This window comes from Festucalex cinctus, chromosome 8 (genome assembly GCF_051991245.1).
Source record: "Festucalex cinctus isolate MCC-2025b chromosome 8, RoL_Fcin_1.0, whole genome shotgun sequence".
In the NCBI taxonomy this organism is placed as follows: Eukaryota; Metazoa; Chordata; class Actinopteri; order Syngnathiformes; family Syngnathidae; genus Festucalex; species Festucalex cinctus.
In genome coordinates, this window is record NC_135418.1 from 26,185,858 (window position 1) to 26,213,480 (window position 27,623).

Consider the following 27,623-nt stretch of genomic DNA (forward strand, 5'->3'; position numbering starts at 1 on the left):
CACATCTGGATGAGTCAGCACAGCTGTGGATCAGAGCGCTGCTTCCTCCGGCGAAGAAACAAAGAAAAACGACTCAGCAGAATTACCACGCGCACCCTTTTCATTTCGGACGTGTGGGAGGTTTCAAAAATAAATAAATCATATCTGGGAGGGGGGTATAAAACAAAAACAAAAACAAAAACAAAAACCAACAATTCACAGGCTTTTTCATCGGGTTTGTGAATGTTGACAGCAGAAGCAATTGGACACAGAGTCCCTCCGTTGTGCCTCTCAGGACGGCTCGCTATGTTCTACCTTGATTAAACGCTTCACTGGGCCGGCAGTGAGGCTCATCAAGCTGCTGTATGGTAAAGATGAGGCCTGTCTTTTTAGTGACACATCATTACGGCGTGTCTTCAAACAGCACACAGTTATCACAGTGATGAAGCAGAAGACACAAAGTCAAAGCGCATCATTGTTAGCACTCGTACTGTAGCTAACAGTCGCTATTGCGCCACTCAAGTCCAGTAGTTGTCAGTAGTCTGGGGCACACTTACCTTTAGCTAAACACAGGCAGTTTCCTGGGGCCCTAAGATTTTTAGGGGCCCTCAAACGCCTCATATAATGTATTAATGAAGTTTTTTTATGTTTAAAGTAGGGATGCACGATAATATCGGTAGCCGATAATTATCGGCAATTATCGACCAATTTGACGTCAAACAGATAAAACAGATAATAGCGAAATCTGCCGATAATTATCGGCAATTTGATTTCATACAGATAAACCAGATAATAAAGAAATCCAGCATTAATTATAGACATGCCACGTTGGTCCTTCTGTTGTGGTTGTGGCTCATATCAATAAAATTCAGCTTCATGGTGCTTTACATACATTGAAACATTGTGCAAAGTTTATACAATGTTTCAATGCATTTGTGAGACTTATAGTAGGACTCAAAAGCATATTTGTATTCAAGTTAATTTCACAAACAATTATTGGCTTACTTATCGGTTATCGACATCGGCACTTCTAAATTATTGGTTTATCGGTATCGGTTGAAAATAGCATTATCGTGCATCCCTAGTTTAAAGCATCCTAAAGAAATATTTGAGGGACTCAGGAAGTAATATAATTTTCTAAAGTTTACAAGGATGCTAAACATTAATATACAAAGTCTTTGGTGATAAATATTCTTCACTGCACAGGGGGAACATATAAAAATTGTTCCATAGCTCGTACATTAAGCTGCCAGATAACTGTAATAGGCTTCAAAAGCCGGACAAAGTAGCTTAAATTACACACTCACTTTTTGTCACAACTGAAATGAAGCAAGGAAATGCAAGTTTCATGTGAATGTTAACAGTCATACCAGGGTTTATATTGGGCCTCAAATGGTTAGCTACGCCTCTGTATAATGCGGCATATATCAAGCTGTTATCGACTATTAGAAAAAAATAATAATAAAAAGAACATTAATCAGTTGATGCTCATGGTAAAACCAATTCTAGCATGCTTCTGAATTGTGTGTGATTTGTGCAGAAAAGGCAAAGAGACAATGCCACTTACACTGTATAAACAATTAAGTGCATCTCAATAAATTTGAATACCTTGAAAAAATTCCATGATTGACTTTCTTCACATTTTTATGATTTATTCGTAACAGCTAGAAACCCTAACTCACCATCGCAAAAAAAAAAGATGACAATATTATATAAAACATGATTTCCCAAACACGATTGGGCCAAGGCAACTATTTTACAAGATATTGCACAGCACTAATTTAAAAATGACAAAAAGGGTATACTGTAAAGTATACTGAAAAGAATAATCTTGTCTCAATGTCCTCACAAATTTACTTAGCATGGCATATGGGCCTCTATGCTCTTTTCACTCTGCAGGGGAGGAACACGAATTTACATGATAGGCCGTTTTATATGAAGCAATGCTTAGAGTCTTTCCCATATCAGTTCTGTGACGTCTGTCAGCCTATACAAACCATTTCTAAGGAAGAATGCAATATCTTAGAAAACGCTCATCTGTACAGCTGCCGCAGCCTTGTCTTCCCCATGTCGCGATTCTCTGTCACTCCCTTTCACGGCGGTTCGAGTCGTGCAGCGAGATAACATCCGTCCCCGCATTTAATCCCCCCGTGAGCCTGCGATGATGGCAGCCAATCGCTTCTCTAATCAGTATAAACAGATGTGGATGAGCACCTAATTCGCCTTGAGCGAATGCCTGAAATCTGTGGAGCTATTGTGGTACATGACACCGATTCCAAATCTGCCGGAGAATTTAAGAGTTTATGCATGTGCATTCAACTATTTGTCATCCTACTTAAGCATAGCTCCAGTAAATATACACTACTGTAATCATTTGACCGATTATTACCATTGAAATAGGTTAAATTTGGTACGTTCAATGAATAAGATTTTAATCTAATCTAATCCGCAGTCCAACCCATTGACACAGCTTCTATCTATCTGTCTCTATCTATCTATCTATCTATCTATCTAGACAAACAATTTTCAAAACTTTCACAAAAACAGCAGTTAAATCATAATTACCATAAATATTTGTATGAAAAACACTTCAAGGCCAAAAAGATGGACTAATCCAATTAAAGTACGATAATAACCGAGTGTGCCTGTTGTGACACATGATCATGTATTCTTACCCCGCTGAACAAACTAGTTAATTGTATACCGTCCGTAGCCTCAAATTTCGGGAGCGTCACATACTGAGCAACCAGTAATAAAAGTTTTTGTTGCCATCTGATATAGTTCAGGAAATGTTTAAATGGAACACATTAGCATTTATCGCAAATGTTAATTTGACGGACCATATTCATAATTAATGACTAGTAAATGCAGTGTGATTATTTTTCAAATCCCAGGAATCGGCGGAAACCCGGTGCTCTTCAACGAAAACGGAGATGCCCCCGGGCGCTACGAGATCTACCAGTACCAGATCCGAAATCTCACAGCGGAGTACAAGATCATCGGCCACTGGACGGACCAACTTCATCTCAACGTGAGTGACATCAAACGGATTAAAAGTTTCTGTCTCCGCTTGTTCGCTAACTCCGCGCAAATCGCTTGATGGGTGTCATCTTCCGCGTGTAAATATCCTGAGGGCCTCCTTGAATGATTAACCGGACAGAGCGTGATGAAAAGAGAAGCCATGACAGACACATTTAATAGCATCTGTGCCCCACAGCGTCATTGACTTCTAAACCGTAACACTGCGGGCTCGGCAGGCTGAGATGAAGTGACGGTCTTGTAACAGTAAACGGCATAAAAGGAACAAAACAAATTATGTTTTGACAATATGAAGAAGAGGCCTTGGGCGGCCAAAAAGAGATTAAAGTTGAAAAACACGAAGCAGCTTGCGAGAAAAGCTTTTGTCTTCTGTATTTCTTTTAACAACCTGCTGCTAACTTCAATTGAGGCGAACGTACCAATTCTAACAGTTGAGCTAGCTTTATTTAATTAGTGTGCTTTGTCTTTTAATTAAACGCCCCTTTTACACGCGACTGGCAGCTTTTGAAAGAGTGGCAACAATTGGATAAAAGTGAAATCATTAAAGAAAAGCTGACTTCTTTGGAATGTCAAATTGAAATTATCTTTGTGTTTGTAAAACACACACGTTCACAAAAGGAACCCGTAGGGGTGTAGCACTACATGTATTCATGGTATTCAGTAGGGGTGTGAATTGCCTAGTACCTGACGATTCGATTCGTATCACGATTCACAGGTCACAATTCGATTCGATACCGATTAATCCCGATACGAATTTATAAGTCGATTGTTGCGATTTTTTTTCATTCAAATTTAGAAAATACTAATCAGTAAGCTTGTAGAGTGTAAGATTTATATGAAAATGTATTATTTATTTATCTGAAATTTCAGTCTTATAGAGGTTGTAATTTGTTTCATGTTTGAACAGCATTGAAATAAAATATTAAGGCTTAATGTTCCGTTCATATAACATTCTTCCATGCTTAAGGTGTGAATCCTAAAAAAAACAAAAAACGATTTTGCCGATTATTGAATCGATTCGAGAATCGCGCGATGTAGTATCGCGATATATCGCCGAATCGATTATTTTTTTTTTTTAACACCCCTAGTATTCAGTATGATACGGTTAGGTAAAATAGGCTACATAAAGTGCAACTCCCTCACACTTCGGTTATTCGCTAATCGGTAAACAAACAGTGCAGCTAAGCCTCTGACGAGTAGTAGGAAAGTGATACGCATTACGAATTATGAACTCATAAACTGTCGCTTATCAGTATATCTTATCTAGTAGTAATGCCCCAAAGGGCAAACATTGAATTTGACTTGACAACAATGTCCAAGTATTTATTTTTGCAGAGAAAAACTGTTCAGCACTTTGTGATGCGAGTTCCCGCCACAGCAAAAAAACAAAACCAAAAAAAAAAAAAACAGGCTGCCGATACTAGTGTCTTCAAATAATTTAACTTGAAAAGAAAAACCTGCTGAATCAAAGGAACTTTTCTTCTGACAAGCTTGTTGTTGTGAACAAACACCCACTTCCCCTGAAAATAGAATCAACTGGCATGGGAGCATCAAGACAGCTACTTCAGCACAGCTTAAAGCATCCAAGTAAGAATTAACCTTTTGAAACTGACCTTGAGCTCATATTGCTCCACTCTGGATATCTTCATTACTGCAACTTGCAGGAAACACTATGAGCACCAAACCTACAACAATCAATTTTAATCTGAAGTCCCTTTCACAATGTTTGCCAAAGCTGTTTTTTTCCCCCCAGAAAAAAAAGTGAGGTATAGAGCAGGCACTGAATGGGGAGGTTGAAGTCAACTCAGCTTTGGCTCTAGTATTACAGACATGACGGCAGCATTGTAAGACTGAATAGCGAAGAGCCAGGATGGGGTGTGAAGTCCGTTGATCTGCAAATTTCTTGGCTTTAGGAGTAGTGTCAGAGACAGAATATTGTTAGTATGAAATGGAATAGTAACTGGGCGGTGAATTTTAGCACCCGAGAGTCAAAGAAAGAAGCCGAACCAAAAGTGTCCCGGGTTTCTAGATACCATCATAGATTTGACGATGAGGAATTGAAAAACCAAATTTGGTCTTCACAGTTTGGGAGTCAGCATCAGCGCTGTAACAGAGACTAGCAGGGTTGCAGAGAAGTTGCTAGCTTTGAAGGTAGCGTAGGTTTAGAATATGTTGAGACATGGATTATGTGAAGGAAAAACAGAAAGCCAGGAAGGGATGGGAAGTCGAAGTGTACCCGCACATTTCTCCAGCTTTAGAGCAAGTACGATTGGAGTAGTATCAGAGACAGGACAACAACTGTATGGAATACAAGTAGCACAAACCTAAAACAAGCTTAAAAGTTGAGCCTCGACTTTTACGTAACCTCTATGTGAAAGCTGCTGAAGTCTCTTTCCTGTGCCTTCCTCCTAGATGCGTTCTATGCAGTGGCCCGGCGCCGTCCGCCAGATCCCGTCATCGATCTGCAGCCAGGCCTGTCGTGCCGGCGAGCGCAAGAAGATCGTGAAGGGCATCCCGTGTTGCTGGCACTGCGAGCGGTGCGATGGGTACCAGTACCAGGCGGACACGTTCACCTGCAAGATGTGCCGATTCGACATGCGGCCCAACGAGAACCACACGGGATGCGTTTCCATCCCCATCGTCAAGCTGGAGTGGAGCTCTCCGTGGGCGGTGATCCCGGTCCTCATCGCCGTGGTGGGCATCATGGCCACCCTCTTCGTCGTGGTCACCTTCGTGCGGTACAACGACACGCCCATCGTGAAGGCGTCGGGGCGAGAGCTCAGCTATGTGCTGCTTACCGGCATCTTCCTGTGTTACGCCACCACGTTCCTGATGATTTCCACCCCCGATGTGGGGATCTGCTCCCTGCGGAGAATCTTTTTGGGCCTTGGTATGAGCATCAGCTACGCCGCCCTGCTCACCAAAACCAACCGCATCTATCGGATCTTCGATCAGGGCACCATGTCCTTGAGCGCGCCCCGGTTCATCTCCCCGGCTTCGCAGCTTATCATCACGTTCACGCTGGCATCGGTGCAGCTGCTGGGCGTCTGCATCTGGTTTGGCGTGGATCCCTCAAAGGCCATCATCGATTATGAGGATCAGAGGACGTCTAATCCGGCGATGGCCCGCGGCGTGCTCAAGTGCGATATCTCCGACCTGTCCCTCATCTGTCTGCTGGGTTACAGCATGCTGCTCATGGTCACCTGTACCGTGTACGCCATTAAGACCAGAGGGGTGCCAGAGACCTTCAACGAGGCCAAGCCCATTGGTTTTACCATGTACACCACTTGCATTATCTGGCTGGCATTCATTCCCATCTTCTTTGGCACCTCGCAGTCCACAGAAAAGGTAGGGATACAGTTTGTTAAATTTATTTGACGAAAATTATGTTGCTCCTTTAACGTTTACAGGGGGTCCTCAGTTTTTGACAGTTTCATTCCTTTTTCATTCAATTTTTAAAAACCAGAATAAGACCCCTGGGTTACCCCTTCCGTAAGCGGGATTCTTGTTCTTATAAATTCTTTCAGAATACTTCCGTGGCATACGTTTGCCTTCTGCACATGCTTATGAATATTGACAAGGAATCTCGGTCTTTGTAGTACAGGAACGACTCGTAGGCCCATCGCTGTCCCACTCTCTAAACAAGTATCCCTTGAATACATTGATTTCTTCGCAGTGTTTTCACGTTATTTTCTGTCCCTACCGCGAAAATGCCACTGTGTGTCTCTATACACACATACGTGTATATAAGTCTGTGCTTCTGCCATGCAACCCAACGGAAATACTCAAGCAGAGGTAAACAAGCACGATGACACATCAAAGAAGCACACTTTAGGATCGAGAAGGAAACAGACTACTTTATTTAGCGTGGTGCGTGTCAGGAATATAATGTCAAAGTGGGAATGACGCCTATTTGCATAATGACGTAGTCCGTGCGTTGCAGTTTCATTCGGGTTTTCCAATTGAGCACAATGACCATGTATGCAGTACGAGAATAACTCTGTCCGATCAAGCATATAAATGGGTTATCACAAACGTTTCAGAAACCGTAATTTTGATCTTAACCTGAATATTGACTGCATGAAAACGTAATGATGCTGTTATGTTGTCAACAGAGGCATAACACATGCCACTATTTGGCGGCAGTTCGCACCCCTAAACGAAAGATAATTTGGTGCAAATGAGACGCTTTCTACTTGGAAATAAGATTTGTTGTAAACAACTCAACGTGGGTACCTTGGAAGCATGCTAATAATTGTTCTTAGCCTCGGGCTGCGGTGCTCTTCTGTTCCGCATTTTAGTTCCGCTTTACCACGTTTCACCCACCCTTTTGTTTAAATAAGACCGTTAAATGTGGAATTAGGAAAATTCTTGGGATTTAATACATTCTTGGGATCCATCCCTAGTTCTACCTGCTATAGCCATTAGGATAAATTTACACAAAATTTAGAAACATACTGGATAAATGCTAAAGCGAGTGCAGCATAAACAGATCGAACAAATGTCGTTTATCCAAGTTTGATATAATTAAAATGCACTTTAAAAACATCTGTGATAGCAAAGACAATTGAATATGGTGGAAAGACGCATATATGCGTGTCCTTCATTGAGTAAGCTAAATAATTACAGAAGGCGGCAAGTTTAGTAAGCTGGAGGTTTGCCATGTTTAAATCAATACGGGAAACAACCCAGGCCAAATAAACTGTGTGGAACATTTCATATTTGTATTATTTACAGCATGTGTTATGTTTACCTCCATGAAGTTGACACTTGTGGAGTTATTTATGTGCTACTTGGATATTTTCCCATGTGGGTGGTGTTCCGTCAGCTATATGGGTAACGTGGCACTTGAAATATGCATGGACAGGTTAAGGTATCTAGGCATCTGAATTGTGTACTTAAAACTAAAGTGTAAATCCAGGTAAGATACCCCATTTTGTATTTATGATACAAAACGCAGACACCCAGGAATCCACACATCAGAGATGCTGCATGTACACACCTCCTATTCCCAAGTCAAATCAATGTTTCTGACCTCATGAACCATAAACACGGATCAGATTCAGTGAGGGCTCTGGATGAGCTGCAGGTCAAGAGGGATGCAACAGCGACAGCGGCAGCAGCCGGGGAGACAATCCGGGAACAAAGCCAAAGGGGCTGCAACAATGGAATTGTGTCCATCCAATTGAAAGGGGTCTTCTTTTTTTTTTTTGACTGGGCTACAAGAGGGGTCTTTGTGCGCTAACACCACAGGACAGCCGGAGACGGAAAAGCCTCGCACTGGCACGGACGCTATCAGGAGAACCAGCATGGCGTCCGACAAACGCAATAAAATGAATCCTCACCTCCTCCCCTTAGAGATTAAACAAACCAATACATCATAAAAAAAAAAAAAAAAAATAAAAAAATAAAAAAAAAAAAGACCCGCTGTGTGCGGCGTGTATGTCTTTTCGCTTCCCAATCTCAGCCCCAAAATAATTTCAATAGTGTACAGCAGTGCAGAAAATCTGCATATGCCTGCAGTCGACTAAATGTCATTAATAATGCAGCGTGTGACCGGCAGCACAATGTCTTGTTTTCATTCGCTCGCTGTGAATCTGCATAACAGCTTGTTCGCACACCCACCTGCGGTTAATGCGCTAAAAGTAACGTCTCGTACCCGATCCGGCTGGTTTTATGTTAGCGCTCATCAAACATAGGCGTACGCCTAAAAGCAAAGTGAAACGAAAAAAAAGATGTATTTCCCCCCAGTGAATATCACAACCTTTTATTTAATTTATTCCATCCGTTTCCTTGCTTCTGAAGATTTATCACAGGCGGATTAAGTATCCATTAGGTAGTTTTTTGTGTTTAAAATAGGAAAACTTTTCATTGTTTTTTCCATAACTCAAAGGAATTTTACTTGGATGCCTGCAGATGCTTAGAAAAGTATGAAGGTCTTAATTCTCTCAGAAAAATAAACACAAATGACAATCAATCCTTAGATGCACATTTCAAAACTCCCCCACACACAGTAAACACTATAAACAGTTTTACTTTTGCTTGGGAAACTTTTTTAAAGGGTGAAAAATTTGTAATTTATCTGCACTTACCATACTGCACTTACTAATGTGTGCAGTGGATTAAAAAATGTTGAAGATGTTCTCATAACATTAAATCTGGAAAGAATTAACACATAACAGGTCCTCTTTAAATTTGGCGGGCAAAAAATGTTGATAAAAAGCTTTTTTAATTAAGCGATTTATCGTGATTAACCCCTGGGCAGTATCTTATATTGAAATGACTTGGTCAGAACTAGGGGTGTGAATTGCCTAGTACCTGACGATTCGATTCGTATCACGATTCACAGGTCACGATTCGATTCGATACCGATTAATCCCGATACGAATTTATAAGTCGATTGTTGCGATTTTTTTTCATTCAAATTTAGAAAATACTAATCAGTAAGCTTGTAGAGTGTAAGATTTATATGAAAATGTATTATTTATTTATCTGAAATTTCAGTCTTATAGAGGTTGTAATCTGTTTCATGTTTGAACAGCATTAAAATAAAATATTAAGGCTTAATGTTCCGTTCATATAACATTCTTCCATGCTCAAGGTGTGAATCCTAAAAAAAAAAAAAAAAAAAAAAAAAAAAAAAAAAAAAAAAAAAAAATCGATTCTGCCCTTATTGAATCGATTCGAGAATCGCGCGATGTAGTATCGCGATATATCGCCGAATCGATTTTTTTTTTTACACCCCTAGTCAGAACCATCAAAAAGCCCAAAACGGGTCACAATAATGGGATGGGGTGTGCCAATTCAGTCGGAATGTTGAAAAAGAGGAACTTCTGGATGCTCTATTCTACGAGTTAACACGCTAGCTAAGTAGACAGACACTTTATTAGGTACACCTGCACAAACTGAGATCAAATACTTGTAGCACGCTTACTGTGGCTGATCTTTGATTTGACTTCTTATGTCAACTGACAACTTACAAGATGGCATATCAGCAATACATTGCAGGGTGTTTGTGGTCATGTGAGTGGGAGAGGTGTTAAATATTGGCCAACAGATGACCAAATGCTACAAATGTGTGAATCTTCCTCCGTTTTAAGACCGCCTTCTTCTTCCTCCTCACTACATGAATTGCTCATTAGCATGCACAATGACTTGGCTGGTAAGCAGTCCCACTTTTATCATTTAAAAAGCATCTTCCAAAAAAAAAAAAAAAAAAAAAAAAAAAAAAAAGCATCTTCCATGGCCCTAAGCTATGCTAAGGCAAAAAAAAAAAAAAAAAAAAAAAAACCTAATTTTCATGGGTCTCATATTAATCGCAGCAGGTAACTAAAATGGTTGAGTTGCAGGGGGAAAAAAAACGCAGGCTTGTGTTGATTGTACCCTAAAGGGATCCTAGGGACATTTTTGGGCTAGTCATTTTCAAGCAATTTGGCTGTGTTGAAAGAATAATAGAATATCAATTTTCAAAAATTGTCATTTCCGTTCCCATAATAAGCATGGGAAAAAATTGCAAACCATTTATAGCACAACATTTACCTTATCATAAAGTGAGAAATCCTTTTTCGTTAAAAGTACGCTTTGGCCTGCTGTCATTCATCTTTTTGACATATATATCCGTCCACCAGATGGCGCTACATTTTACCATTCAAAGCATGAAGCACAATTTCCCCTTGCGCTTATTTACTTCAAGAGTGCCTCACTGAAACAGTGGTGGCGCTTAATGGTGTGCATGTACAAGGAAAGTGTGGGTGACAGTTTTTGTAGTTAGTGACAAATGGGCGAGGGTATATAAAGGACATTTTAAGTGCTTTATAGTGACATAAACAGGATGGTTCTTATTTGGGGGGAATTATCTCACGTCAAGGCAAAAAAAATAACGGTGAAGCATGACAGGCCCTGTAAAGCAGCGCACACACATTGACACATCTCGCAGAGCAATTAAACGCTCCACTTCCTTCTGCCACAGTAGCAACACTTCACTTGGAAGTACGTCCAACGTGACGCCACGGGGAGGCGTCCTCCGTTATTTTGTACAAAGTAACTTCCGCGCCGTCTGCTTACCTGTAGAGCGACGTCCTAAATCGGCGCTTGACGCACGAGGATGAGCCACGGAACAAAAGCTTGGGATAGAAGGCCCAAAAGGCACAAAAGGGCTCCAAGGCAATCAGCCCGCACAAAGAGGTTCTGCCATCACCATCAATGGACTGACGTATTGAGCCGGTGTTGTGGGTTTCTTTATGAAGGCTTGACGGAGTCCACTATGACAAAAATAGAGGTTGTGGGGCGTGAGTGATCACCGTACAATGTACGGTGTACATGAATGAATAAAATACTCGTCCATGTGAACATGCATAAACAGCCACATTGTATGAATGGTAATAATTACTATACGTATTTGCAGACGTGGACGACAACTTCACATGAAAAATACTTTGTGTTATATGAATGAATAAAAAGGCAGCAAAAAGTAGTTAGCAGCATATCAGTAGGCTACGTTATTGAATTTTAATACAATAAGCAGATGTGAATTGTGACATTATAATGTAGATGTAAATGCATTATGTAGATTGTTACTGAATTTTAATAGCGACTATCTATGCTGGCGTAAACAACGCTACATGAATAAATACTAAATAGAAGTGAATGTGAACAACAAGGAAGCAAGAATAGCCACATTCCATACATTATTTTACTGAATTCTAATAATAATGCGTACTATTATGCAGATGTGTACGGCAACATGATGGTACAATGAGAAATATTACAGTACACATACAGTTTGGGGGTTCTCCCATTCTTCCCCCATTTGTTGCGAAAACACTCATTGAAGATAAATGAGAATTTTATTTATTTATGTTTTAAAGAATTTGGCGGGTTAAAAATAATATCGCTGGTGTCGGGCCAAAACCACTCATTTTGGCAAATTTCATTTTCTTAAAAAAAAAAAAAAAGTATACTTTTGGCCAGTCCGCACATGTAGGTGTCATTTTTATGAATTAGCAACAAATCTTAAGTGTTGAAAATGGTTTGCAGGATGATGCAGGATGAACAAGGATGTCGTTTTTGGGGTCTCCTGAAAAGTGAGAATTTTAGAGGTACAATTTTGGACCGACGGCAGTGATATATATATTTGTTTTCCCGTGTATTGGTAGCCACACAAACTATTAATGGCTGTATTTTGAGTTATTTTGGGGAACAATACATTTCAACATTTGTAGCTGTATTTTTTATGGTGTCAAAAGTCATTACTTCAGTGTTGTCCCATGAAAAGACATAATTAAATATCTGCAGAAATGCGACGGGTATTCTCACATTTGTGAGATACTGTAATTAGATTATTGATTTGAACTATACCATCAAGGCCCTGCACTTCCTGTCTATTGCACTCTTTGCAAACTTAGACCATACTGATATTTACTGATATTTGTATCAGCTATGTCCCACCCCTGTGTTGGCGTGACTAAGACATGGAACATTTTGGACACGTTAGACTTTCTTCCATACCTTTGTGGCCCATGTGTCAATCTTGTGGCATTGAAACATCTTCACTGAAAATTTACAGTCTTTTGGTAGTTACTGTTTAAGTTCGGATAAAGTTTCCACGTTCCGTCGTACCTGCTGCCAGCTCTTCTGTCCCTCACTTTGACAATTTCCCACACTGCCATACGTGGCATTATTCACAGTAATGTCCCAGCAGCCCAATAAGGCGTAATGAAGATTGATGCGGGCAAGTGCAGACAGCAGAGCGACATCTTGAGTTCTCTTTTCCTTTTTTTTTTTCCCGGAGAGCAGTTGTTGCGCTCGTTAGCCCCCTGGCACAGGACTAGCCACCCACCCCCCACCCCCTTCCCAACCACATCTGGAGCTTCGGGCCGGCAACCCCCCACGAGCGTGCCAGTCAAGGGTGAACAGGCTGTTAAACTAATCAAGGCTAAAGAACTGTGATCTTTACAAACGACGGTGCACTCGCTCTATTATGGAGTCTCCTGAGGCTTCTATTTGTTTATTAGCTTAATGAGAGCGCCACCGTGGAAGCTGTTCAACGCCGCAAACCCCCCCCCCCCCCCGTGCTCCGCAGTGTGCTGCGAAACAGAGCGGTGGGACGGGTTCGAGAATCATCTGATGGTTTTTGAGATACTCTCAAGGGGCGTCGGTTAAAATAGTATCTGTTTACAATTCTCAACTCTCAAATTACGCTCATATTAGCGGGCTTTTTTTTTTTTTTGTTCGCTTTGTGGTGCCGCATTGTGAGGACGCTAATGAGCAAATTTCACACAAGCAGGGGATAGACCTGTTGTTTACTTTTCCCATCAATTGAATTGTGATGCGTTGCTGCAAGTTTGTTATCTTAAAAAAAACACACAAAAAAAACATGCAATTGTTCCTGAATGCACCCAAATCAAATTCCAAGGAGAAAAAAAAATATTGCTGACATTTGGTGGAATCACAAAACACAAATACAAAAATAGGAAATGCAGTTTCTGCACAATTTAAGAATTGATTGAAATTTAGTGAATATAAAATGTAAGAAGGGACGGCATTACGTAAATATATGACGACAGTGGAGAAAAAAAAACACTAAGGCAGACTGGTATGGCTTTTATATCTTACAACTTTTCTTGTATCGTGGTGCTGTTTCCAATGAGTATTGATCAAATGCTAACATGATGATAGATGTTTGCTAACATATTACTAGACATAGATAACAACAGGAGTACAAATAAACACCATTCGTCATGCTAAACTGTAGGCTTGTTGATTTTCTATAGGCCAACAATAAAGTGGTTGGAATAGGGTGACAAGTGATTCTAACCGATCCAAAGTAGGCAATTATTTAGTATGCAAGTCCACGTCCGACCTTCGCAATTAAGATTCACGCACGAGCTCTAAATGCAAATAAGCGTGTACATTATTAATGCTGTTTACAAAGAAGGAACAATGGCGTAACCCTGAGAAACCCGTGAGAAGACTTTCTGTATGTGACCAAAATACCTTACTGTTGTTCATCAATAGTTGACACAACATATACAAAGTAGTAATAAAGAATAGCCCTTTGCAACACTGCCATGACAACAGCCAATTACTTTGGTTTAATAAACCGAGTGCTGGCAACTGTGATTAAATGTCATCTACTTGAGTAGATGAGACACAATGAAACACAATGAAAGGTGTTGTTTTTGCCAAATTGATTGTTAGTGATGCATGTAGAATCAAATCGGGCGGTGGTATTAGCCGTAAACCCATTAATGACGCTAATTCCCATGTGAAATGAAAAGGTGTGAGCAGTGATAATGGGTCCGCACGCCCTTTTTCATGGCGAATCCTCAAAAAAACAAACTTTGACGCTATGCTCCACCCACTTTAGATGGCATTAATATTCAAAATAAATTCACAATTAAGCATTACCCACCTGTCTAGAACACTGAATGCCAACCATTGTGCTGCGGTATATTGGGCTACTGTGACCTAATTTGACTTACCAGAATTTGAATTATTTGTGCGTTGTGACCATTTGTACCACAAGGGCACACAGTCAGCTAGCTAATTTCCAAGCAAGGAGGCGACACCGGGGATGAGCCCGCTACCTGTCCAAATTGCCCGAGAAGAGCCCCAGTTAACTCGCTAGCTAGCTAATGGCTAGGACCCTCTTGTCATGGTGTGTTACATTCCAGCCACTGAAGGCTTTAAATTGATATATTTTCATGGCTGTGAAATAAGCGTTGTTAAAATTCATCGATTACTCGAAAAGTAATATATTATCAAAATAATCGAATAATCATTTGCAGACATTTTTTATTTAAAATTGTCCAAATCCTCTGATTTCAGCACATCATCAGTAATTGCTTACTAATTTCCGTAGTCCTTCATGAAAGAAGACTGATTATCATCTGTGTTGAATCAAAATATGACGTTTGCAAACATCTGTTTTTACTTTGGAAAACAAATGGCCGAACTGTTAACATAGTACAACATAACCCCCCCACCCCCTTCTTTTTTAATCACTATACAAATACGAAATACGACGTAACCACCTATCACTTGGTAATAAACAGTAATGAGGGAAAAAAAACATTTTTATTTGATTGACAGTGACTAATATGGCATCAGCATAGGTTAGAAATACACTGGTGCATTTCCACTTAGATACAAATTCAGGTTACATCACCTCCTCCGTCATAAACAGAGGACCCTTTTTTTTTTTTTTTTTTTTTTTTTACTAGCTTTAAAGTTGATGACCGTCTCTGTTTATGCGACTAACAGCTTGAGTTCAACAGTGTGAGTCCGTAAGGGACCAGTAAAGAGGTCCACGGACGTCCCAGCGCACATCTGTCAAGGGAACACCGCAGCTGCTTCTCCGCCGTCCGTACGGCCACGCTCCACTTCACCCACCGTGCCACCATTCGCACATGCTACGGCGGAGACGCGTGGCCACTCGGCCACAGACCGGCTCATAATGTGAAAACATTAAAGCCCAGCGCGCATGTGGGGGTTTAAATGTTACGCGGCTTTGATGAAGGGGTCCGTGGGAGGGGGGCCTGACAGCAGGGGGTGAAAATGCACCCAGTGAAGAGGAAGAGCTCGCACTTTGAAGGGAAAATGTGATCAAATATTTACACATGGTGAAAAGCACATATGTTCAAGTATGCACTCAATAGGCATACGCCTCCAATAGGCATATAATAAGGACTTGGATATGTAAACAAGCATATACCGCACTATAAGGCGCACCTTCAATGAATGACATATTTTAAAACTTTTTTCATATATAAGGCGCTACAGTAGAGGCTGGGGTTACGTTATGCATCCATTAGATGGTGCTGCGCTAAAGGGAATGTCAACAAAACCGTCAAACTTTATTAAAAATTTACAAACCAGCTTTCTGACAACTCCATTCACTCCCAAAATGAATAAACAGCCGTTTTATTATTTTCTCTGAGGTAAAGTATTAGCTAGCGATCCAAGATGGCGGGATCTTCTGCGCATGCGCGTCACCGATAGCGTCTTGACAGCGAGACCTGTTGCGGCTCAATATTGATCCATATATAAGGCGCACTGGATTATAAGGCGCATGGTCAGCTTTTGAAAAAATTGAAGGCTTTTAGGTGCGCCTTATAATGCGGAAAATACGGTAATAGTCAGATTTGGGTAGAGTAGCCAAAAAATTTACTCAAGTAAGATATTAATTAAGTAAAATGGAAAAAGTAGTCATTAAAAAAAAAAAAAAAAAATCACCCAATAAAAAGTGTTCTCTGAAAAGAATATACTCAAATGCTGAGTAATTGCTTGAACATGAATGTTTTTTTTATTCGAAATAAAGATTTCAATCAATCAATCAATCAATCAATCAATGAAGAATTCACACCACTTCGTCCACATTTTTTGTTCACATTTTCCCCTTAAAATTCTACACACAACAAATGACATTTGGCGTTTTTTTTTTTTTTTTTTTTTTGTTTTTTTTTGGCGATACAACAAATAAAGTAGTTGCTTTAGAACTGCGAATGTCCTCGGGTGGCCCCACCAGAGCCCAGACTTGAATCTGATTGAACATGAGAGATCTGAAAATGGCTGTGCAACCCACAATCCCCATGCAACCTGGTTGAGCTTAAGAGGAACGAGCAAAATGGCCCAAAGGTTGGCGCACCAAAACATAAAAAAAAAAACAACAACACTTGAGGCTGTAGTTTCGACCAAAGCTGCATTAACAAAGTATTGCGCCAAGGCTGTGAATGCGTGTACATCTGATCTGAATACATTTTAAAAACTTAAAATCAAAATGTCATTATGACGTGTTGTCTTCTTTCAATGACATTTATTTATTTTTTGCTGCTGGAGTCACACAAAATGAGCCAAGTGACATGAATTTACGTAAAACTGAAACAAATGGGGGCAGCGCTGGCTGGTTTGTCGTTGTCGATCCATCGCGGCCGAAAGTACTCCAACAACAGCTTGGCCGACAAACGGGTCATTGGACGCACTAATGAGAATCCAACACAGCAGCTGTCACATGCAGCGCGCCGGCCCACTTGGCCCCCCGGAAAACATTCCCAACACACAAGCTAAAGGGTTAACGCTGCTCGTTTGTTTATCCCCCCCCCCCCCCCCCCCCCACCAGATGTACATCCAAACCACCACGCTGACCATCTCGGTGAGCCTGAGCGCCTCCGTGTCCCTGGGCCTGCTCTACATGCCCAAGGTCTACGTGGTCCTCTTCCACCCCGAGCAGAACGTGCCCAAGCGAACGCGCAGCCTCAAGGCCGTGGTCACCGCCGCCACCATGTCCAACAAGTTCAACCCCAGGGCCGGACTCAGGCCCAACGGCGAGGCCAAGACGGAGCTGTGCGAAAGCTTGGAAACACAAAGTAAGTGCATGAAAAGATTATTTCCTTCTTTTGTCCTTCACAATGTGAATCCAATTGATGCGCAAATTGGAAGGAAGGGAGTTATTTAATACTTGAGCGACTCCGCTAAACTGCCAGTATTGTTAATTTAGCCCGCTTTGGGTATTGTTTTTCATTCATTGCAAGGACGGATTACGATTGTTAACACCCACCATGTACAATTTTCGACATACAACACACATAATCTTGTTAAAGCGAACCCCCTGCTTCTGTGCACGACCGTATATAGTGAAAAAATTTAGGGGGGGGGGGGGGGGGGGGGTATGACACCCCCTGAAAAAGTTTTTATCTCATTTTCTCCCAATAACGTATAAATACGCTTTTTTTTAATGTTCTAAGTGTCCCAAATACGTATTTATACATTTTTTTTATTTTTTTTTATTTTTAATGCTAGAGCATACAGAAGGCTTTGATGCAGCCTCTCGACTGCAAAGAACGGTTGCAGAAATGGTAGTTATTACACAAACGGCCAGCAGGTGGCAGCAGAGCAAAAGGAGATCAACCAGGGCCATACAGAAAAAAAGCTCAATTACTTCCAATTTTGAATAGATTTTTGAAAACTGATGAAACTTAGCTCTCTTCTAATGCTAATTGCTGCAAAACGGAAACAGATAGAAACATACTTTTTTTCCCTGATGAAAGAAGAGACTTTAATCTTTCTTTTGATAGGTTCCGTGCCTTTATAGCAATCGAACACAATATTTTGTGGACCTTGCAAAATCAGTCAAAATCCAGTAAAACAGCCGGGAACGAACGAGATTGCGAAATGTGAAAATGGCTGGGAGTGAATGAGTTAATTGCTTATCTTCATAGTTTAAACTGTAAATAAACCAGGAACATTTTGTCATTTCAAGTTGATCATTAACGTCAACGAAAATGGCTTAAAGTTGATTGAATTTCAATAAATTGCATCACAAGTGCTGACGTACATGCAAATGCGTTGAGGACTTTCCATAGTTTTCACTAACAACTCAGGCTAAACATAGCTCCATCCCAAAAAAAGAAAGATTTAGTCCCTCATCCTGCTCACTTATCAAATACACCAATGACTGCTTTCCAATTAGACGGAGGCTTTGGCACCACCCTTTGGCATCTAACAAAAAGAACACAAAATTACACAAATAAGTATTTTTTTTCTTTCCAACTAATAGCTGATGTTTCAAAAATAACGTGAAATCATGAATAGCAAACTGCAAATATGCAGGGATTACTGCAGCAGTGGGAGACAATTTTCCCAAAAAATGACAATGTCTGTCAAAAGTCTGATTGGAATGGCCACTTCAACTTAAGTAGGCTAGAACACACCAAGAATTTAGAAAACTGGATGATGGGTTGTGGAAAAATTGAGTTTATGGTGTCAGGATAAATGGCCCTTTTGGGGAATAGTTTTGTTTTTGAAAATTAGGTCAAAAAACATGTTCAAATTGGAGTAAAACATTATTTCTCAATCCATCTTCTCTGCCTTTTCATTCCACCTGCTACTCGTTGATCTCCTTCTCCGATTGGCTGGGAAGATCCAATTTGAAATGGCCACTAATACGCTCTATGGGCCTCTCCAAGTCAATGTGTCAAAATTACCCCGAGGTTCCAAATGGCGTCATTTGCCTTAACAGCACAAATAGCACAAATTGAACATATTTTATGAGAAGACCATTGTCATCAGTTGAATACGTCATATACTTTAGTATTTGAGTGGTTTTGACCTGAAATGATTCATGTTCTTCATGTTAAAATTATCCATGTTTTTGAGAAATTCTACAAAGATGGCGGCCACCACATGACTCGCATCAACTCACTCACAGTTTGACTGCAAATAAAAGCAACTGCAAATTGAAAAGCCAAGGTACACTGTATTGGTGTCATCAAATTAAAAACAAAGATATCAGTTTTCACGTATCAACGAAGTGTCACATTTGCTCCAGTTTGATGGGTAAACGTCCATTTGAGGGAGCAAAGCCTCACATAGCCAACTGATCTCCAGAAGCAATTTATCCCGATGGGTTTGTTGTCGCGGGGGACTGCACGGCTATTTGAATAAGCGCCATTCGTCACTGTCATCGCCAGCGTGGATTTACGACTTGATAAAATTGAAAAATTCTTGTTGGCGCGGTCCGGCTCTTGCCAAGTAGCTGCAAAATGTGTGCAGTGTTTGGGATTTATCGGCGCCGTGTCAGCGAATTGGCTGACACCGTCATTGGGGACGAGCAGAAAAGCTTGAAGAAAATGGTGGCGGTTGAGGCATTGAGGGGATTTACGCAATAAACTGTTCAAGTAAAGCAGGATGCAAGATGCTAAAAATCTTTACGTGTGTACCTAGCTGAAATCAGATGTGACCAGTAACAACGAAAGCAGGATAACATTGTAGCATCCTGGGTTGGTCTCTCCAACTGATGGTTCACAACTTTTATTTACCTTCCTTTAGTGTGAACACACCATAAGAGCTACAATACTAAATAAACAAAATGCCATCCATAACTCAAATGGCAGGTTTTGTACATCCATTTTACCTAATTTAAGCCATATACTATAAATGACTTGCCTTAAAGTATTGTTTCATACCCATTACAATATCTTCTTTAACTACAATTAACATAGCATATAAACATTTTAACCTTGCCATTTGCCTTTTTCAATACCTTAAAACAAAAATAAACCATACAGAAATACAAATTCTCAGTGAACAAAACAAAATCTTGAGCCGTAGCGTTGCGAGCTATTTACCAATGTACGTTAGCACACTCTAGTGGATGAAAACGATAGTGATTTACTATGCAGTGAATCACACAAACAACGTGAAATGTAGCGATAGTTAATTAAACAATAAACATGACTAATACGAACCTCGTTCCCTTCTCAACCAGGTGCTAATGAATAGGTCGGTGAATTCTTAACTTTAGTTGTTTTTCTTCTCTCTGTCGCACACACGTCTTGCTACTAATGGCGGTATGTGGGTTAGCTCCGTAATTTCCTATCGATTTGTGACACCATTTCCTGTTTACGTCAAAATAAAAGCGTGACTATATTACAATAGCACAATGGAACAAAACTATTCTGTAGTCAAAAATAAATAAATAAATAAATAAATAGCTGGGTCATTTACAAACATCCTGATGTTTCCTTGCTCTTTTCCAGGTTTCTCCACAAAGCAGACGTACATCAGCTACAGCAACCACGCCATCTAATGGACGCCTCAAAGTCAAGTTCAAGTCACCATCGTTCAAATTCAGGATTTCCACCTGATTGGCCTGTCAGGAGTGTCATTTTCACACGGATGGAAATCATGCGAGCGTGTTTCTTCCCAACACGGCGACTGCAGGGAAGCACTTGCGCGGGCGGAACAATTGTGAGGTATCATCTTGTGTTGTAAAAAATAAAAATAAATAAATGAATAAAAATACTGCATGAAAGCCACCTGGAGACTGAAAGATGGAAGCGTATCGTCTGATTCATCTGAGTAGCGATTGTCTTGACGGTGAACTCAAATGCCAAAAATGTGCTCGGGTCTTGTCGGTGTCGTCTGCCAACTGGCGTCGGAATCTTCCGACGTGAAATAATCGACGTCAAAACGGCAAAAAAAACGTAGGGGTGATCCTGCTGTGTGTGTTCCAGTCGAAGTCAACCATGCGCCAAATCCGCATTCGGACTTCCCCCTTGGTTAATTTGCTGAGTTCTACTGAACCGAGTGTGTCGTGCATGATAGTTCTGACATCACGTGTTGTGTTGTTGCTGTATATTCGGAATGCGTTTTGACTCGGTTGTACATTCAAAACGGTCTCATGAGTGACTATTTTTTATGTACGTATCAAGCAGCGATCGCCCTGCCATCTTGCCCTCCTTGTACGTGCTTCATTCAGCAAGACGGATCTTTCCGGAAGGGGTCGAGCCTGCCCGCCACCCCCCCACCATCACTGCCAGCAGCCATTTTCCCTCAGAGGGTAAAAACGCCTCGCTGTACAGATCCATTAAGAGAAGGAATTAAGATGAAGTATGCCCTTGAGAGCAACCCGCCGAACGCCCTGAAGGTGATATCCATATATTCCTAATGGGAAACCATACTTAGAAAATTCATTACGAAAGGCTCCGTGTCCTCCACGGGCACTCTGGTGATAAAGGGCAAAAAGGAAGTTGTGTTTTTTTTTTCCCCTTTCAGATATATGTACGGTATATATTAAAGAAAGCATTTATCTATCAATGAACAGATGAATCATGAGATATAAAAGCTGTCAGGTGTCTTGGGGTGGAGCCATCACGCGCGTGTGGTGCGGGTGGCGGTGGCGGTGGCGGTGGGGTCGTCATTTGTGTGTCGCTTTTTCAGGCCTCGCTCGCTTCACAGCGTTTGTTTCGGAGGACTCGATTCAATGTGATTAAATAGATTGGTAATGTCTGCTTTCTGTTCCCACAACATATAAAGAGAAAAAAATGTGTTTAAAAAAAAAAAAAGATACAGTGCCTGGCTTATCTGATGTATTTGTAAAAAAAAAAAAAATACTAAAGTGTGTGAAGCATGTTTATTTTTTTTATACCAAATTTTATTTCTATTAAAATGTTTTGAAACACAACTACTCCTTTTAATTTCTTAATTTGTGTAATATAATTTGGTCAAACGAAACCTTATGGGTGGATATGTCTATCTTAAAAGGATGTACAAAAACATGACATTTGGTTAGCAGCAGTTTGGTGAATTTCAGGGCTTCAGGAAAAAAAAAATCAAGACAAATATGGCTCAAATCCAAAATGAAAACAGTTCAAACAACAGTGTTTTATTTGGTTTTTCTTAACCATACGCAGCTCTTGGTTTTCATGTTGGTTACACCATGCCCAGACACTCACCAATCAGAACCAGACCCAAGTTTCATAGACCAACGTGGAATTGGGAGGACCTCTGTTGTAAAATGACACACGGGAAAAGCCCGCTAAATCATACCTGAAATTGAATTGGAAGTTGGCCAATTTTGGTTAGAAGCAAACATTTTGGGAGAAAATTGCTTTTGGAGGAAATGTGCTTCAAAATTCAAGAAAAAAAAAGGTTGTTCAAACAAAAAATGATTGTGGGAAAACATGCCTTAAATGCTTTGGACTATATTAAAAAATAATTATCTGTAGTATATATCTAACATCAAATTTGGAGTTCAAGCAAACAACAACAAAAACTAAAAATAATAATTAAAAAAAATTGTCAAGCGAACAAAAAAAGCTGGTAAAACATGGTTTAAAAGCCACTCTAACTTTTTTTTTTGTCTCAAAAGTCTACCATAAAACTATTTGCCAAAACATGCCATTAAAGTTCAAATAAAAAATAAAAATAAAAAAGAAAGAAAGAAAAAAAGAAAACTTGGAGTTCAAACAGACTGTAAAAAAAAAAAAAGGAAAAAAAAACAGCAAAAACATGCTTCAAATCACACAAATCATTCATCATCAAAATGGAACCTGAACAATCATGAGTCCGTTTCTGGCTGGCTCTTTGAAATGAGAACAACTTCAGCCCATCCATGTTGTTTGCGTGCGAGTGTGTGTTTTGATTGGTCCTATTCTGCCAGCTTTCAGATAAAAGTGGGGGAAAGAGCTACTCCTCTCATAATTGCACCTGGCCACAATTGCTGGTATTACAGCATGTAAAGGCCAGTGAAATCACCAGAGTGAAACATGAAATTATTTGAAATTAAGAGCTGGCGCACACTTCAATGTGAGACGACTTGTCAGGGTTGCTTAATGTCACACCTCCTTCAATCTGTCTATTACGTATGCTCAAAAATGTGGCCGATTTTCCAGAGAAAGTTAAATAATACAGTTCAAATGGTATAAAATGCAGAATAAAAAACAAAACAAAACAAAAAAAACAGATTGTCTGAAGGAGACTTCAAGATGACTCAAAGAGGTTTGCATTTCTTGACCAAGCTTTTTGAAAAATGTGAATATTTCTGAGTTTGTTGACTCAAGTTTGTATTATTTTCCCACGCACAGTCTGCCTGACGTTTCATTGGCTGGTTTTACAGGCTCAGTATGCAATCATTGGCTGGTATTGAGTGTCAATCATTCTAGCAAAAGTAAAAGTAGGCATCTTCAGGCAAAAATCATTTGCAGCTTGTACTTACCGCTACTATTTCTACTATTCTTACCTCTCTTATTACTACTACTACTACCACTAGGACTGTAGTTGTTGGCTAAAAAAAAATGCTCCTATTTTTGCAACCTCATCATTCCATATCAGAAGGGAACTGGGTTAGTTTGAATACCACATAAAAACAATCAGTGTCTCCTTAGATGTGCATCTGTCACGGTTGCCAGGCAACAGGAGGAAGCTCTGGCCGACACCACGGAGAAGTGCGGGAACAGCTGGCGACGTGCATTTCATATTGAATCCATGAAGTTCTTACACTCGACATTGTTTTCATCTGAAGTGGAGCCATCGTCTTCAAAGACATTTCACCAACTAACTAATTATGGTTTATCATCGCAAACCAATGACTTGCAGGAGCATCTGGCCTCTCCTTGCACCAGTGAAGAGTATACCAAGTGATTACACAAATGTGCCTAGGGACAGAGACAGTTTAGGAAATTAAGGCACTATAGACACTGGCGGCGCCCGATTTGGTCAGGGGCATTAGAGCCGTCAAATTGATGGTCGCACAGGTAAAGGAATAATGACTCGTAAATATATATTTTTTTTTTAAAGGTCCCCTGAAATTAAATGTTCACTTTTTTAAGTTTTTGATCATAAATATGCCTTCCCATAGCCTAAGTCCCCAAAGCTGTGAGATAAATGACCCATGTTTCCCTTGCCTATGGCCGTTTGTATCTAACCCTTAACAGCACTCTCAAATGGTGTTTCAGCAGGTCGGTTTTATACGTCACTAACCCCACCTTTTTTCTGTTTTACACGTCACTAGCTCAGCGCTAACTCCACCCTCACAATTTTCCAATCCAGGACAGACTTCTTCTCTGATTTTCTGACTACTACTTGTACTTGGAGGCGCTGGTGAGCAATGTCTGCCATCTAGTGGCAAACACTCTTATTACAACTAAAGCCTGCTCAGCTGGCGTGAACATTTTTATTTTGAAAAACTAACCAAATGCGACATCAAATGTGGCCGCCCGTTGTTTATTCCTGCTCTAAATAAATGTCGATGTGTCCTGTTATGATACAGTCCACCCAATCTGTCAAGTGATGTCAGGTGTAATATTTACCAGAGGGGAAAGTTGCAAATTGATGTCAAAGTCTGCAAAAAAAAAAAGTGAAAAGTTGTCTCCTAATCAGCCCTGACTACTAATGTGATTAAACTTCAATCGCCGCAGTGCACGTGGACAAGCCGTCATCGGGCCACGAGCGCTCGCCAGACTGAAAGAGAGAATGACAAAGAGTGTCCCCTCACTACTCTTCCAATATGCACCTGGAGTTGATACACGTGGCCTCGGGTGACAGAATGGGCACAGGCGGCGCGTCCGTCTCGGACCGAGCACCAACATTTCCTGGGATGGAGAGGCGCATTGCATTAATAAGTGGCTGGCGGGTGCTTTGAAGGAGCTCTCAGCCGCGCTTTTTGTGTACGGCCATAAACAGAGCCGGCTCCCACCGTGACAAAAAAGAAAAAAAGTGGCTGCATCTGGGGGCGGTATAGCGGGCCGACGCATGACTGAACGGTTCGCGGCTTTGTGGTAAGCAAGCAATGGAGCTTAAGGGGAAGAAGTGAAGATGCTCACTGACTCACTTTCTATCTTTTAGCTTTTGTCTTGGGTGGTAGGGATGCACACGTGATCAGGGCCGTCGTGCGTACAAGCGATGCCGTTGCTAGGAAACAGCAGCTCATGAATATTCCGTGCGAAAAATGCACACAATCAAAAGGAATACGGTAATTTTAACGCATAGAGATGGCAAAATATTGAAGTTTTTCATTTCTCAGAGCCATAGGAAATGTACTTAGAAAATATTTTTATGTACTGGTTACGGTAACTAACATTATATATATATATATATATATATATATATATATATATATATATATATATATATATATATATTGGAGGCAGATGATCACCGATCAGCAAGTTTAAAAAAAAAAAAAAAAAAAAAAAAATTCTGATCACTTATTTACTGCATATATTGTACTTGGAGTAGCAACAGAAATATTCTCAAACTTTTTTTGCCATGGTTAAATAATCTTTGCCATGCCCAAGTGACAGAGATCAAAACATCAGTGGCCTCTAGAAAGTATTCAGTCTGGTGAAACGAAGACTGTAACAGAAAGAGAAATAATGGATTCAACAACTCACTGTAATGAAATAACTATTCTGCAATTAAACTATTTCACAGCATCAAGTAAATACCGCCAATAAGGAACCGACGCTAAAGCGAACATTCCTGACACTGAGCATATCTAAATGCGAATAGACATTTGGTGACAGGTGATATATATATATATATATATATATATATATATATATATATATATATGTATGTATGTATATATATATATATGGGACAGAGGTTATATCAACATGTTCTAATTGAGCCCGAGGGAGGAGAAGAGTAGCAGGTTCGAGACAGACACATGGCTAACGTGTGGCGGTGGTGAAAGTAGGCCATGCTAACAAGCAGTGTGACAGTAGAGCAGGGCTCGTTTGCATTTTCCTCTGAGCTCGCATCACCTCAAATACTTCCAACCATTCATTCATTCCTGGTTACTATGTGGCGTTCGCTCCGCTTCCTATGTCCCATTTCCTATTGACATGTATTTCTAAGTGAGTCCTTCTGCTGCACTTCCGTTTAAAATGCACCTTCCTGCAAGAGCCGACTGTGCCCGTCATTGACCCGACTCCCGTATCTATCATGATAGCAGCACTAAATAACAGTACACATATTAACTCATTCACTCCCAGCCATTTTCACAGAATCAGTCCCGTTCGCTCCCGGCTGTTTTACTGGATTTTGACTGATTTTGCAAGGCCCACAGAATATTGTGTTCTATTGCTATAAAAGCATGGAACCTATCAAAAGAAAGATTAAAGTCTCTTCTTTCATCAGGAAAAAAAGTATGTTTCTATCGGTTTCCGTTTTTTAGCAATTAGCATTAGAAGAGAGCTAAGTTTCATCAGTTTTCATAAATCTATTTTTGAGCTTTTTTTCTACATGGCCCTGGTTGATCTCCTTTGCTATGCTGCCACCTGCTGGCCGTTTGTGTAATAACTACCATTTCTGCAACCGTTCTTTGCAGTTGAGAGGCTGCATCAAAGCCTTCTGTATGCTCTAACATAAAAACAAAACAAAACGTATAAATACGTCTTTGGGACACTTAGAACATGGAAAAAAACGTATTTACACGTTATTGGGAGCAAATTAGTTAAAAACTAAAAGCATTTTTTTTTTGCAGGTAAAGAGTACAACAAATTGAAATGGACAACAAGAACTCGCCCTCCAACAGAGACTCTACTGGAACAAGTTAGTTTGAGTAGACTCTTGTCCCCCAGAAATGGGTCAAGCAGGCAAAGAAGTGAACACAATCCTTGGAAGAGGTTTTAAAGAGAGAGAGAAAAAAAAAGTGATTTATTGGTCTGATTGTGGTGACACGAGAGGGCAGTGCAGGTAAAAGTGCATTATTATTTTTGTCCAAGTGCACATTTGTGGTTACTGAAAGAACGGGAGCTTCATAATGAATGCTTCTCTCCCGCTAGCTCTCACGATGAATAAGATCACATTGAGCAGAAACGCTTGTCAAGTTGTCAGAGTCCACTTCACGCACCATATACACATATATGCACAATAATTGAAGTACTACTACTTCAACTAGAGCTACTACTCAACTCAACTTTTATAAAGCACTTTAAAACAAGCATTGCTGGAAACAAATGAAACGGGAATCTACTACAAATGGTACAAATTCTAACATTTCTGCTACGACTATCGCTAGTATGACAACTACCACATCTTGTACCACTACTATTATTAGTACTGCCTCTGCTATTGCCACTACAACTGCAAGTACCAATGCTACTGCTGCACTCCTATTACTAATACTACAACTACTATCTGTTTGTAATCACTATTTAGGGCTCAACAAGTGTCTGTACCCAAGTTACCATGGTAACAAAAGCCATGCTCAACATTGGCCCCGCAGTAGAGATGAGCTTGTTCACATTAACTCATTTGCTCCCAATAACGTGTAAATAAGTTTTTTTTTTATGTTTTAAGTGTGCCAAAGACGTATT

The 27,623-nt window shown here is 40.3% G+C and overlaps 3 protein-coding genes across 13 annotated transcripts in view; 1 reads left to right on the plus strand and 2 right to left on the minus strand.

Annotated features, from left to right (window-relative positions):
- The window catches only part of LOC144023446 (metabotropic glutamate receptor 4-like), a 151,907-nt gene extending 129,925 nt beyond the window's left edge, over positions 1–21,982 (plus strand). Inside the window, exons 8-11 of the mRNA XM_077528915.1 lie at positions 2,874–3,010; positions 5,431–6,366; positions 17,138–17,384; positions 20,556–21,982. Of these exons, the coding sequence (XP_077385041.1) occupies positions 2,874–3,010; positions 5,431–6,366; positions 17,138–17,384; positions 20,556–20,605 (1,370 nt within the window). The 3' untranslated portion in view covers positions 20,606–21,982. The remainder of the gene's footprint in view (positions 1–2,873; positions 3,011–5,430; positions 6,367–17,137; positions 17,385–20,555) is intronic.
- LOC144024572 (synaptotagmin-2-like) overlaps positions 1–27,623 on the minus strand; it is a 400,108-nt gene that overhangs the window by 245,200 nt on the left and 127,285 nt on the right. The window lies entirely within an intron of this gene.
- Positions 1–27,623, minus strand: part of LOC144023447 (uncharacterized) — a 250,689-nt gene that overhangs the window by 126,870 nt on the left and 96,196 nt on the right. For 7 of the 9 annotated variants that reach the window (XM_077528920.1, XM_077528923.1, XM_077528919.1 and 4 more), the window contains 2 exons: positions 18,458–18,516; positions 11,083–11,279 (listed from right to left, as the gene is read on the minus strand). In XM_077528920.1, coding sequence (XP_077385046.1) covers positions 11,083–11,279; positions 18,458–18,516 — 256 coding nt within the window. The remainder of the gene's footprint in view (positions 1–11,082; positions 11,280–18,457; positions 18,517–27,623) is intronic. The other 2 variants (XR_013284551.1, XR_013284550.1) reach the window with 1 other exon arrangement.